This window comes from Mauremys mutica, chromosome 8 (assembly GCF_020497125.1).
Source record: "Mauremys mutica isolate MM-2020 ecotype Southern chromosome 8, ASM2049712v1, whole genome shotgun sequence".
Taxonomy (NCBI): Eukaryota; Metazoa; Chordata; order Testudines; family Geoemydidae; genus Mauremys; species Mauremys mutica.
In genome coordinates, this window is record NC_059079.1 from 17182473 (window position 1) to 17195846 (window position 13374).

The 13374-nt window shown below is 42.9% G+C and overlaps 1 protein-coding gene across 3 annotated transcripts in view; it reads left to right on the top strand.

Annotated features, from left to right (window-relative positions):
* The first annotated feature begins 345 nt into the window (after window positions 1-345).
* Window positions 346-13374, top strand: part of ALG6 (ALG6 alpha-1,3-glucosyltransferase) — a 40699-nt gene continuing 27670 nt past the window's right edge. Inside the window, exons 1-2 of one of the 3 annotated variants that reach the window (XM_045027078.1) lie at window positions 346-481; window positions 9101-9211. In XM_045027078.1, the coding sequence (XP_044883013.1) occupies window positions 9130-9211 (82 nt within the window). In that variant the 5' untranslated portion in view covers window positions 346-481; window positions 9101-9129. Of the gene's footprint in view, window positions 482-1600; window positions 2438-7382; window positions 7404-9100; window positions 9212-13374 lie in introns of those variants that run through there. The other 2 variants (XM_045027079.1, XM_045027080.1) reach the window with 2 other exon arrangements.

Below are 13374 nucleotides of genomic sequence, written 5' to 3' on the forward strand. Positions count from 1 at the left end.
GCCGAAGATCTGGCCACTGCGGTCGCTGCCGAAGGACCCGAAATGCTGCCCCTCAAAATGCTAGTGCCCTAGGTGACCGCCTAGGTCACCTAATGGGTTGCACCAGCCCTGGGTGCAGCCGCCTCGCCTGGTTAAGAGGAGCCACAGGGGATCCACCTGTAGTGCCTGACGCAGTGGGCCTAGTCGCGTTTAGGGTTGGTGGGGGCTCTGCTTGGCAGTCATGTGCCCATTCCCCTGGCTGCCCCTTATTGTCCCCCCATTCCCCTGGCCCCCATTCCGCCCCGCTCCCACTGCCCCCCGTGGCTTGTCCCCATTCACTCTCCCTATCCCCCATCCCTGCCCTCAGCCCTACGTCCTCGCGCCCGCGTTCACCGGACTACTACGCGCGCGCGCCCCGTGACGCTACCAGCGCGTGCGCGTCTGCCAGACCCGGAAACAGCTCGACTCGAGCGCGGAATCGGCCGGGGACGCGCGCGTCAGGGTGAGTCCGTCCGTCCAGTGGGATCCGCGGGCTCGCGGAGGAGGGAAGGGGGGAGGTGGGAGCGCGCTCCGGTGCTGAGGGAGCGGGAAGCAGCGCTTCCTGGTGCCTCGTGGGGGCGGGAAGGCCGCGCGGGGCGCTTCCTGGGCTCCCAGTCAGGGCGTGTGAGGCGGTCCATGCTCCACGGGTGTCACCAGGGGGCGGGACCTGCGGAGCCGCGGCGGGAGGTTAACGGATAACGGGGGGCTTGGAGGGTGCCCTAGCTGCCATACGTGAAGGGGGCGCGCGTGGGGCCCGCTGCTGTGAGACGGGCAGGGGAGGAGGGGCCCTCCGCAGGGTCACGGGGACGAAGGGGTCGTGGGAGGGGCATGATCCTGTCAGCTGGGCCCCTCAGGGTAGAGTGTGTGTGGCCTCCCCCCTCCGCCCCCGACAGTCGTGGGGAGGGCGGGTTGCCGTTGGGCTCAAAGAGGAGGCCCCTAACGGTGCCCAGGGGTGTGGGTCTAGGGTGACCAGACAGCAAGTGTGAAAAATTGGGCCGGGGGTGGGGGGTAATAGGAGCCTATATTAAAAAAAAGACCCAAAAATCGGGACGTCTGGTCACCCTATGTGGGTCTGTCCTGGTGTTTGTGGCGGAGACGGGGTCCTCTGCATACAGAGTAGGTAGGACATGGATCCATCATCGGAGAAATCAACTGATTGACAAATACATATTGGTAGCCTTTTCCTCTTACCATGCTGAGCAGCACTTGGATTTCATCACAGTGCTCATTACATGCCTGATGACATCACACACAAACATATGGGGGGCACACTAGTTAGAGGCCATTAGTCTAGGGATCTTCTCCAAGGCTTTTTCTTCCTTTGCCTTTTTTATTAAAAAAATATTTGTCTGAAACTGCCATCTTTGTTCAAGCACATCAGCGGCTTCTTCCTCTCCTTTCTCATCATAACTTTATTTAAGGCGTCACAATGAGAAAAGACTGGAAATGCCTCATACAAAATTATAACTAGAATTGAACAAAACTCATCCATTTCTGTTTACAAGTGTCTGAGCCAATAGGTTTTCTTGGGATAGGTCCCAGAGGTTTGCTGTCTTGGGCTGTGTTTTTGCCTGGTCCATTTATAAATGAACAGTATTTCATAAGATAGCACAGAGATAAATTAATAATCAATCGCTAGCAAAATACAACTCTGATTTGGCAATGTTGCTTAATTTTTTCAACTATGGTGGTTTGTGAGATATCAGCACTGAAAAAACATCATTGTGATTCCATTTTGCCTTTTGACCCCTCCGCTTCATTGTAATGTGATTTTAGTGGCTGCTATGTCAAGAACTGAGATCTAGAACTAACACCTGACTGCAGAGAGTATAAAACATGGGTCTATAAAATCATGCTGGTATTGAAATGAGTGTCAGGATAAGGAAAATGATAATCAGAATAACTAGATTTGATAACTTGGGTGTCACCTATTTTATAATGTATGTTCAGGTTTTTTTGGTGTTGTTGAATGTGATTGAATGGTTTCACAAAATGTTAAAAAATGCTAATTATTGCACCTCAGCTGCAATTTCCTCTCTGGTCAAGGGTTTAGAGACTTTGGAGCTGCTGCTGACATTTTAAGTATTTCCTTTTCTACATTTGACAGGAGCTTCAACAGTCTAATGAAGTTAAAGTTTTACTTAACATTCAGTAACAACAAAAATATGAATGACAACAAGCTGAGGTCTAAAGTTTCATGGCTTGACAAAACAGCACTGTGATGGAACAGTGCAAGTGCTTTCAGGACTAATACCTTTTCTTAAGCACTCACCCTGAACCAGTAATCAGAAAGGATTTTTTTTTCTGAGTCACAACAGCATTATGCACCTGCACTCAGTGAGGTGGCAGATTCTTGTTCAAATCCTGTCTTCTCATCAGGCAGAGGGGGGACTTAAACCAGGAGTCTCCCACATTCCAGGTGAGACTCTTTAGGTCAGTGGTTAAGGTAATAAGTGAGGTCCTCCTTTCTCCCCTCCCTCCAGTCATTTTGTGAAGTTAGGCCACGTCTTAGCACACCTACTGGATTGGGCCCGACACACAGTTAGGCAGAGGAACATCTATCTTCCCCCTGATATGTGGGTCGCTTAGTTGGGAGATTGGTGTCCAGGCACCTAGAGCGAGTCAGTGGTGCATATGTTCAGAGGCAGGAATGTAGTTGCTTAGGAAACTTTTATTGAAAAAACTTAGGTGCTGGGTGAGTTTAGCTACCTACAGGGTTAGACAGAAGCTGAGTGGGAGTTTTGTGGATTGCAGTGGTGCCTAAAAATGTGACTTAGGTGCTTGAGTATATTTGTGGCCAGGGCTGGCCTTACCATGAGGTGAACTGAGGCGGCCGCCTCAGGTGCCAGACCGTGTGTGTGCGTGTGTGCGTGCGTGCCACTAGGACCTAGAGTGTAGAAAATTGTGTCTGCTGCTGGTGCATATGTATTCTCTCTGCTCTAGATGCACAGAGATGGTGGAGTGCTGTGCTAGAGGAAGGAGGGTACAAGAGACATAACAGGCAGGCAGGAGAAAAGGTGAGAGGGAATAACAGCTGCAGGGAGAGGGAGGAGGCAGAGCCTCTTATGTACCTCTTTAGCACCCCCAGGAGCCTGGACTGATTAACACCAGCTTCTCATGGAGCTTCCTGTTTCCTGCTCCTTCCCTGAACCCACTTGAGGAGAACAGGCAGTCAACTGGAGTAGTAGGAGCCAGTTAGGCTCTTAAGACGCTGGTATCTTCCCTCACTCAGGCCCTGCTGCCAGTCTGCTTATTTGTCCTCTTAAATTGAGTGTTGAGAGCCACTATAGCTGGCACAGAACAGCAGTCATGAGTGAAAGAAGAAAACGCCCCTTCAGGGCAGCATTGAGAAAAAGAAAGAAAGCAAAGGGAGCTTTTCTATCTAAGCAGGAAGGAGCTCTCCTGAGATACTTAGACACAAATGTTCACGGTGAGCCCTCCGGCCCCAGTGAGGATGTGAGTGGTGAGGAGATGCCTGATCTTCCAATTATTCAGAGTGCAGGTGACCTGGCAGCTACTGCAGCATCCATAGCTCCATCTCAGATGGATGTAACCATGCACATTCCTGAAGAAAAGTGTAGATCAGAGAAGAGTGTGGTGGAGGCGCAAGAAATAGCTGCTGCTGAGTTTAGTTCCTTAAGTCTAGATGTTCCAGGACTGTGGATCCATTTGAGCAGTAGCCTGAGGGGCTTACTTGTATTGCATGGGCCACAGCAAGTGAAAAACTTCATATTCCCCAAAGACAATGAAAATAGCTGTTTCCGTCCAACACATTACTGGCATGAAATCCAAAATGGTGACAAAGTGGGCAGGCCATGGCTTATGTACTCAAAAACCCAGAATGCTGCATACTGTTTTGTTGCAAACTCTTCCAGTCTAATGTGCCAGCTACATTGGGTTCTTCTACAGGAACAAAGGACTGGAAAAATCTGGCTAGAAATCTGGCATGCCATGAGAAGGCTGCAGATCACCAGAGAGCATTCCATAGGTGGAAAGAGCTTGAGATGAGACTACGGTTAAAGGCCACCATAGATGATCAGCATCAAGAGAAGATTGCATCAGAGTCTCTTTACTGGCAAAATGTTCTGAAAAGGCTCATTGCCATTGTGAGAATGCTTGCTACCCAAAACCTGGCACCATGTGGCACTTCAGATCAGCTGTATGTGCCAAACAATGGAAACTTCCTTAAATTGTGGAGCTGATGTCTGAGTTTGATCCTGTACTCCAGGAGCACCACCACTACCTTGGAAATGTACACACACCACTACCTTGGAAAAACAATTCAAAATGAGATCATACAGTTACTGGCAACAAAATTCAAATGGAAGATTGTGGCAGATCTGAAGTCAGCAAGATATTACTCTGTTATTCTGGACTGCACACCTGACATCAGCCATACGGAACAAATGACTTTAATGGTGCGTTTTGTAACAACAGAACCTAGTGAAAATGTCTCTGCAGTGGTGACTGTCAGAGAGCATTTTCTAGAATTTATTGACATTGATGATACTACAGGAGCTGGTATGATAAATGTGCTTCTTAAAAAGCTGGAAGATATGGGACTTGCAATAACTGACATGAGAGGTCAGGGCTACGATAATGGTGCCAACATGAGAGGAAAGAACAGAGGAATGCAGACACACATGGGCGGCTCCAGGCACCAGCACCGCCAAGCACGTGCCTGGGGCGGCAAGCCATGGGGGGCGCTCTGCCGGTCACCGCGAGGGCGGCAGGCAGGTTGCCTTCAGCGGCATGCCTGCGGAGGGTCCATTGGTCCCACGGCTTCGGCGGACCTCCCGCAGGCGTGCTGCCGAATCCGCGGGACCGGGGACCTCCTGCAGGTAAGCCGCCGAAGGCAGCCTGCCTGCCATGCTTGGGGCGGCAAAATACCTAGAGCCGCCCCTTCAGACACAGATCCGAGAGTTAAACCCTCGAGTTTTTTTTTGTCCCATGCAGTTCTCATTCATTGAACTTGGTGGTCAGTGATGCAGCATCAGCTTCTAGTGAGGCTGCTGAATTTTTTAATGTAATTCAAAGCATCTATGTATTTTTCTCTGCATCAACTCATCGATGGCAAATTTTGAAGCAACATCTGGAAACATCCTCTCTGATACTGAAACCACTGAGTGCTACACGATGGGAAAGTTGAGTGGAGGCTATAAAGCCTATCAAACATCAAATTGGGAAGATAGATGATGCCATAGTTGCCATTATGGAGGATAATGTTATGACAGGAACTGTTCGTGTGAGAACAGTGGCAGAGGGAAATGGAATCACCAGAAACATATGTAACTTCAAATTTCTGCGTGGCTTAGTGTTTTGGCACGATATACTGTTTGAAATAAATGTAAGCAAGAGACTCCAAGGTGTTGACCCTGATATATCTGGAGCAATGGAACAACTGGACAAAGCAAAGTCATACCTAAGTCTTACCGGTCAGATGAAGGATTTCAAAGCATTCTGAAGCATGCACAGAAGTTGGCAGAGGAACTTCACACTGAAGCTATTTTCCCACCCATTCAAGAATACAAGAGTCACCAAAGAAGAAGACATTTTGATTATGAGGCACGGGATAATCCCATAAGAGATCCCAAACAACAATTCAAAGTTGAATTCTTTAATCAGGTGCTAGATTGTGCAATACAGTCAGTTGAAAAATGTTTCATGCAGCTCAGGGAACACAGCAGTATATTTGGGGTATTGTATGATATTCCAAAACTCCTCACTATACCTGAAGATCTACACCAACAATGCAGGGCACTAGAGACAGTGTTGACACATGATGACATGCACGATATTGATGCAAGTGATTTAGATGATGAACTGAAAGCCCTTTCAAGATACATTTCAGCAGAACTCCAAACTCTGTTCTGAAATATATGTACACAAATAAGATGACCACCCTCTTTCCAAATGCTTTTGTTGCTCTGCGCATACTTCTAACACTTCCTGTAACAGTTGCCAGTGGAGGACTCAGCTTCTCCAAGCTGAAGTTCATAAAAACACATCTAAGCTCCACAATGACACAAGAGAGTCTGGTCGGCCTTGCAACCATCTCAATAGAGCATGTGCTGGCCCAGACTGTGGACCTTCAGGAAGCAGTTCAAATCTTTGCAACCAAGAAGGCACGGAAAGCACCACTTTGATTATTCAAACAGATAAAAATGCCAGTGTTTACTATGCAGCCAAGAAAAGTTACATTTGCTGTTCTGGCGTTTGAAAATTAAAATTTTTTAACTTAAAAATTTTGAACAAGGCATTTAAAGTTGTTAGTTCTCCTTTATTGGGGTAGGTAGCAGCAGTACCATGAGAGAAGTAGAACAGGTAGAAGGCAGAATTGAGACCTTTCAAAGTTTTGGTCCAAGCGAGGGGATATGGGGGCATCATTTGAGCTCCTCGCCTCAGGTGCCAAAATGTTGTGGGTCGGCCCTGTTTGTGGCTCCCATCATAGGTGTTTTGTATTGTTATTACTACTATTTATTTTGCCTCCTATATCTACGCAGCACTTTCTTAGAGTCTAGCACAGACAAAACACAGGGTTACAGTTTAGGTAAAGGAAGATATGGAGCGATTATTAACAAGGAAGATAAAGTAGTATGGAATTCTTTAAGAACTGGGTTTTAAGGAGGAGAGAGAAAGAGGGAACTTGATAGACAATAAAAAGGAGATTGTTCTAATAATAGGGAACTGTACGAAGGATCGTGAAGGCAAGAGTGGCAGCAGAAGATGAAAGGAGCAGGAGAAAATGGGAGTCTAGATATAGGCTAGGATGGGGTTATTTAGGACCTTACAAGTATCCTAAATTTGATGGGATAAAAGAGAGGAAGCCAGAAAAGGGATTCATGATGGGGGCAGTTGTACAGCATGGTTGGAGGAGAAGATTACTTTAGCAGTGGTGTTTTGAATAGACTGGACCAAGGGCGCATTAGGGAGGAGAAGCTCATTGTTATCAATGTCAAGGTGAGAAATGTAAAGATGGGCTTTAGCTGGGATATAGAGATTTTGGTGTAGAAAGTTTCTCCCTGCATATCTTCTGTGGAAGAGGTCTGTGATGGGTAGAGTGCCTTAAGTGGGAGGTGTGGTCCCTGGTTCCTTTTTGAATTTAAAACCAGTGTAAAAGAAGAAAGTAAAACTCACCTGCTGTGACTATGTTACACTTTCCTTCTCTGCAGGTTACATTTGTAATCCCTGTTTTTAGAAATGAACTTCATGTTTTAATGAAACTTTAGAGACTGAGGGCCTACTTCAGCCCTGGTTGGTATCAGACTCATGGGGCCAAAAGTAGGTTGGCTTCAGAGGAGTAGCACCCACATATGCCAGGACTGAATTGAATCCTATGTTTCCAGGATATTAAAGATTTATTTGTTTTGTCTGCTATAAAAAAGGTGAGGAATCCGAGACTGAAACGAAAGGCATGAAAATTAAGGAATAGTTTCTCTTAGGTGGGGCAATGCTTTTCACACTGTGGCCTGATTTGATAGCTGTGGAGTGTATATAAGAACCCAAACTAAAGCCAGAGGCTTCTCATTCTCATGGTTTTCCTGTGTTGTGTGGAGCTTAGCTCTCAGGGAGACTGCAGAAAGACATGCATTCTCATTCTCATAATTGGGTAAAAGAAAAAAAAACATATAATACTTTTTCTTTCATGTTCTCTTTAATAAATATTTCTTATTTAGCAAACTTTATAATTTTATTTCAGAACTTTGGAATTAAACATAAGTCATCAGAAGCTGTTAAAATTTTTCTCTCCTTTAACTCTGGAGGAAGAGAAGGAACAAACAAATGTGAACATGGCTTACATTTAAAGATGAAGCGTTTTTAAATAAACAAATACTTGAACTGTTGGGATCTTAAATATATGTCCAAATACGTAGATGGGCTTAAAATTCAGCATTTGGTAGTCAAATCCTCTTTGCTTAGTAGGATATCAGGTTCGTTTTCTTCTGGTAGAACTGATTGTGTTATAATTACCTAGTTAAGGGCAAGGGATGCAGCCTCTTGCTTAAATTTAGACGTTAACGATATCATCAACCAAGTAAAAATCCTTTTGACTTCTGAAATGTATTTATTTGTAACTTTAAGGCTTCAGGTGTATCTGAAATCCTGACTTTTTTGTATATGTATATTTTTAAAAAAATTGTGTCCTATTTTAACAAGTAGTTTAGGATTTATTTATTGTAGTGAAAGTCTCAGTTGTTTTTAAAATATTTTTGTAAGAGACTGGAGCCTGATCCTGAAAACAATTAGTACCCAGTTGTGTAGAGTTTGCTGCTGTTAGTAGTCCTGTTAATGTAAATGGGACTACTCATTTCAGTAAGCTCTACTTCTGGGCATAAGATTCTGCCGAATCAGGTGTGTATTGAGTACTGGTGCAGTGACATTAATCAAACATCCATTCTTAGCCTATGTCATCATGTAAGCAAAAGATAATGCAGTAGAAAAGGTGGTTAAATGTCACATTATCAATTCTGTGTTTGCTATTGCTAATTGATTAATGGTCAAGGAATTTGAGGAATTGTATAGAAATCCTTGAATATTTTGCAGGTTTTCAGTAGTAAGTAAGTTATTGAGCTGCTTATGGATAGGAGCAGCCTCAGTATTTTCCCTCCTCAAACTTAAACACTGTAACAGGAAGTTTTTCAAATAACAATAATCATCCATAAAGAAACCACGCTCCACCTGTATGTATTACATATACAGTCCCCAACATACTAAGGAGATGGAGTCTAATAATGTGTATGTGTGTACAACATAATGTTGATTTGAGATCTGGGTTCCTCTCAGTAGTTTGAAATCTTACACTCTTTCTTTTTCTTTTGCCAGAAGCCTAGTCGGCTTGTGGCTCAGAAATGGGAGAAGATATTTCTGTGTAGTGTTTGGTTTTATGCTTAGAAACTTTTCAGTGCTTGAAATAAACTGTCTAATCGCAGCATGCAGGAAGAAGCAATATTGCAACATCACACTTATAGTGTGGGGCACAGTGAGACTATCATCAGTGTCACTAAATTATGATGGGATTCCAAATGCATAAGGAACAGAAACATAGGCAGAGCTGCAGTAGACTTTGTTTTCTTGTTTTCAGGTACCTTTGACTTGGTTTGAAGTGCAGCTATGGAAAAATGGAGCTTAATGACAATTACTGTCTTACTAGGACTTATTGTACGCTGGACGGTATCATTTGGTTCTTATTCAGGTAATGTATATTCACAGTCTGCAAAAAAAAATATAAAGGTGAATTGCAAAGCTTTTGTTAAGAGTTACAAACTTGTTTGTAAGGTTTCATAAATGGGAAGCAGTATATGGCCATATTATAATAGCCACCATGCCTCCCTAAGGTTCTGTCGTGGAAGCGCTTTAACGTGCCTTGTGTGGTCGCGGTGCAGCGCTGGGACAGAGCTCTCCCAGTGCTCTTAAAACCCCCCACCTCCATGAGGGGTGCAGTTCCCAGCGCTGGGGGTACAGCTCCCAGTGCTGATGCACTGTCTACACTGGTGCTTTGCAGCGCTGAAATTTGCTGCGCTCGGGGGGGTGTTTTTTCACACCCCTGAGCAAGAAAGTTGCAGCGCTGTAAACTGCAAGTGTAAACAAGCCCTTGAGACTCTTGAGCTGCCATTTTCTCTGGATTTAGCAATGAGCTACATCACAGCCACCATAATCAAAATGTTGAAAAAGCTATTCCATTCTAATCCCCCTATTTCTGTTAATCCTATTTTACAATATCCCCCACTAAAATATGCTAGAAGGAATAAAAGAACAGCCAGCTTTCCTTTCCTACACCTTAGATAATACAGTAGTTGCAGAGTAGCACTACAGCAGTGGCTCTCAAATTTTTTTTTTGTGCTGGTGACCCCTTTCACATAGCAAGCCTCTGAGTGCGACCCCCCCTTATAAATTAAGAACACTTTTTTATATATTTGACACCATTATAAATGCTGGAGGCAAAGCAGGGTTTGGGGTGGAGGTTGACAGGTCATGACCCACCATGTAATACTCTTGTGACCCCCTGAGGGGTCCCGACCCCCAGTTTGAGAACTCCTGCACTACAACCTTATAGTACAGTTGGTCAATCTTGCTCTTCAAGCCTTACCACAAGTAAATTGTTCATTTAGTTAAAGCTGTACTGGTAGAAGTGAAGGAAAGGTTATACAAGTGGTCTGGAATGAAGGGTTATATTTTTACACCCATCATCCATATTTGCCTGAATTTGTTATGAGATAAATCACAGTTGTATTGTTTATTGGATCCATTTCTTTCCCTCCCCCCCCCCCCATGCTGCCTGCAAAAGAACTAACATAAGTTTTTTTCAAGACCTCCTGATGGCTCTTCTAAATTGGCTGTTGGAAGTGTCAGTCAATTTGTACAAAGCTTGCTCGTTACTCCTTTGGTTAAATGCATCACACTTCCAATCCCTGCCCACCACAAGAAACACAGGGCGAGTCTAGGATCAAGCCCTAATTTCTCTTAATGTAGCTCAGAGCCTCACACTAAAGCCACAAGAATTGTCCAATATTTTTTTGTGACTAAACTGATGCATAACTTTTTGGTTTCATTTACTTGGAGTGATCACTTGAAGTTAAAATGAAAATTTTCAAGCATGATTGTTTAATTTCATAATTTTTTAGTAAAGAGGGTTGACTTGAGCACCTTCTAAAGATGTACATTTGAGACCTCTGTTTTGTAGATAGCTTAGGTCTTTGAGAATTCATCTATTTAAACATACACGCAAAATGTAATAACTTTTCTATTGCCACCATTGTGTTAACTTTTTATGTTGCTGTGCTGCATGCACTCAGCCATGTTAAAGGGACACTGTTAATTAGATTTTTTTTTAAATGGACTAATTCCAGAATGATCCAAGTTCTGAGAGAGTACCCTTTAAATAATGTTTTGAGTTATGAAAAAATTTAAGGATTTTTTTTAAAAGGATTTTGTTGTTCCATAATTTATCCGTACAAAAGGATTTTCAGCAAGGGAGCAACTGAGTAAGGTCTAAATCCAGGAAAGCATGTGCTTTACTTGAATCATATGAGTACTACCATTGATTTTACTGGGACTGTTTGTGTACTTGTTGGATCAAGGCCTAACTGACTATTCAGGGGAAACAGTAAACCTGATTATAAACCAGTGCTGTCAGATACATAAAGTACATTGGAAAAAATAGATGTTTTTAAGGAATGTAATTTTCAGGATGATGGAGTCCCTTTACTTTGCTTTGTCACTGTTGCTCAGTGAGATCACACACTTGATCAAGAGATTAAAAGTAGTTGTTTATTGTTCTCTGAAACAGACTGTGCTATTAATGCTGATTCAGGATAGTCCAGAATCGTGTGGCATGAATGACCAGACACAAGGAGGTTATTTCCACTCCCATTAACTATACTAGTGTTCTGTTGCTATATTATGTTATTTATCTTGTTGCTTGTCCTGTTATGCCTTTTTTTGAGGCAACACTAACCTTGTTGAGTTAGGGTTATGTTTAGGAGAGGACAAATAACTAATGCGTGGCAGTGAAGGTCACCATCCAGGGCAGTATAGTCAAGGCTAGTTGGTTTTAGACAATCAGGAAAAGTAGTTTATACTACATTTAGAGTCTAAGGACCAGATTTTGTCTTCTGATAAATTTGCAAAGCTGCCATTAAGTGAGTAGAAGCCAACTGCGTGTACCTGAAGGCAGAATTAGGCCCTTGAAATCTCAAACTTCCAGGCAGCAATAAAACTGAACAAAGCAAGGGTTGATTTAAAGTACCTGTATCTAGTATCTGGTGCATTTCTTATAAGAATGGAAAATTGGAATGCATGTGAACAACAATATATTTTTTGTACATTCTGAATCCTAGTTGGCTATATATCTGCTGCCAACTTCAGAAAGGTGCATTAATTACTGTGGTAGGATTCCTTTTGCCTTTCTTGAATAAAGATCCCTTAGGTATAGTTGACTTGTTATTCTCGGCTGGCTTTAGAGCATGCTAGTATTTACAAAATGTGAGTACCAATTCCTGAGCTAGCAAATTATTTAATTCACCAGATAGCTGAATATAGAAAGTGGGTCAGACTATGGATTAGGAAATAGTTTGCCAGTTCTAAAATGATCTAATTCTCTTTCTTCACCTCTTTTGGAAGGAAATGGTGATAAAATTCCTGTACATCCACAAAAATCTTGAGATGGTTAGAAAAATCTCCATTCCTTATATTTAGTAAATTCTGTGACAGATTCTTTCTTTCCAATAGATTTATCATTCCAGGGTGGGCATTGATGAGGCTTTTACTCCCAGATGACCTGACCTGTTTGGGATCCTTTCATCTGAACATCTCTTAGAGAACTAATGTATTCTCTTTGTGTGACCACAAACAAATCACATATATCTGTGCTTGTGTGAATCCCACAAACATAGATCATGTGAGAGAATTATAGATGGATTTCCTATATCTAAAAGAACCTCTTCAATCTCCATGAGGTTAGAGTCAATATCTCAGTGGAAGAAATTGTCTGCCTAGTTTCTGTTCTCAATAGGGAATCACAAGATAAAGGCAGTGAATAGTATTTATACAGTGGCTGCATAATGTGGGGCTACCACAGTTAGACCACTTTGAGGAACTTGTTTGTGAACAAACCTATGAAGACTGCATTGATCAAGATTTGTCATGGCATACTGAACTAACTTCCCGAGAGCCTTGTAAATGGTGTATGTGTGTAAGAAGCTTCCTTTGACATTGGTCACGACTCAGAACTACTACATAAGAATAATTCAATTGAAAGATGTGGGAAAAAAAGATTCTGGTAAACAAAAATGGAGCATAGACAGTCTGATAATTCAGAAAGTTTTGTAAAAATGAATTCTTCCTCTCAATCCACTCCATATATGGGGCCATTTTAATAGAATGATTTTACATGGTACATTAGAAATAAGTAAACTGCTTACAATGTTAACTCTCTGTTAAGAACGAGGGGGGAAGGGCAATTTGTACAAAGGAGAAGGGCAACTCATTTACTGTTTTATTTCAGAAAAAGTAGTAGGCATATTCACATACAACAAATGTATAAGAATGCAGTAATCCTACATGGTCTTATTTCTGTGAAAATGCAACACTTTTCATGCTATACACCTCTACCTCGATATAACGCTGCCCTCGGGAGCCAAAAAATCTTACCGCATTATAGGTGAAACCGCGTTATATCAAACTTGATTTGATCCACCGGAGCATGCAGCCCCGCCCCCCCGGAGCACTGCTTTACTGCATTATATCCAAATTCGTGTTATATCGGGTCGCGTTACATCGGGGTAGAGGTGTACTTGATAACATTACCAATGACTTTATAAAATGATGAGGCTACTGTATCTGTTTCTTGAAAATTGT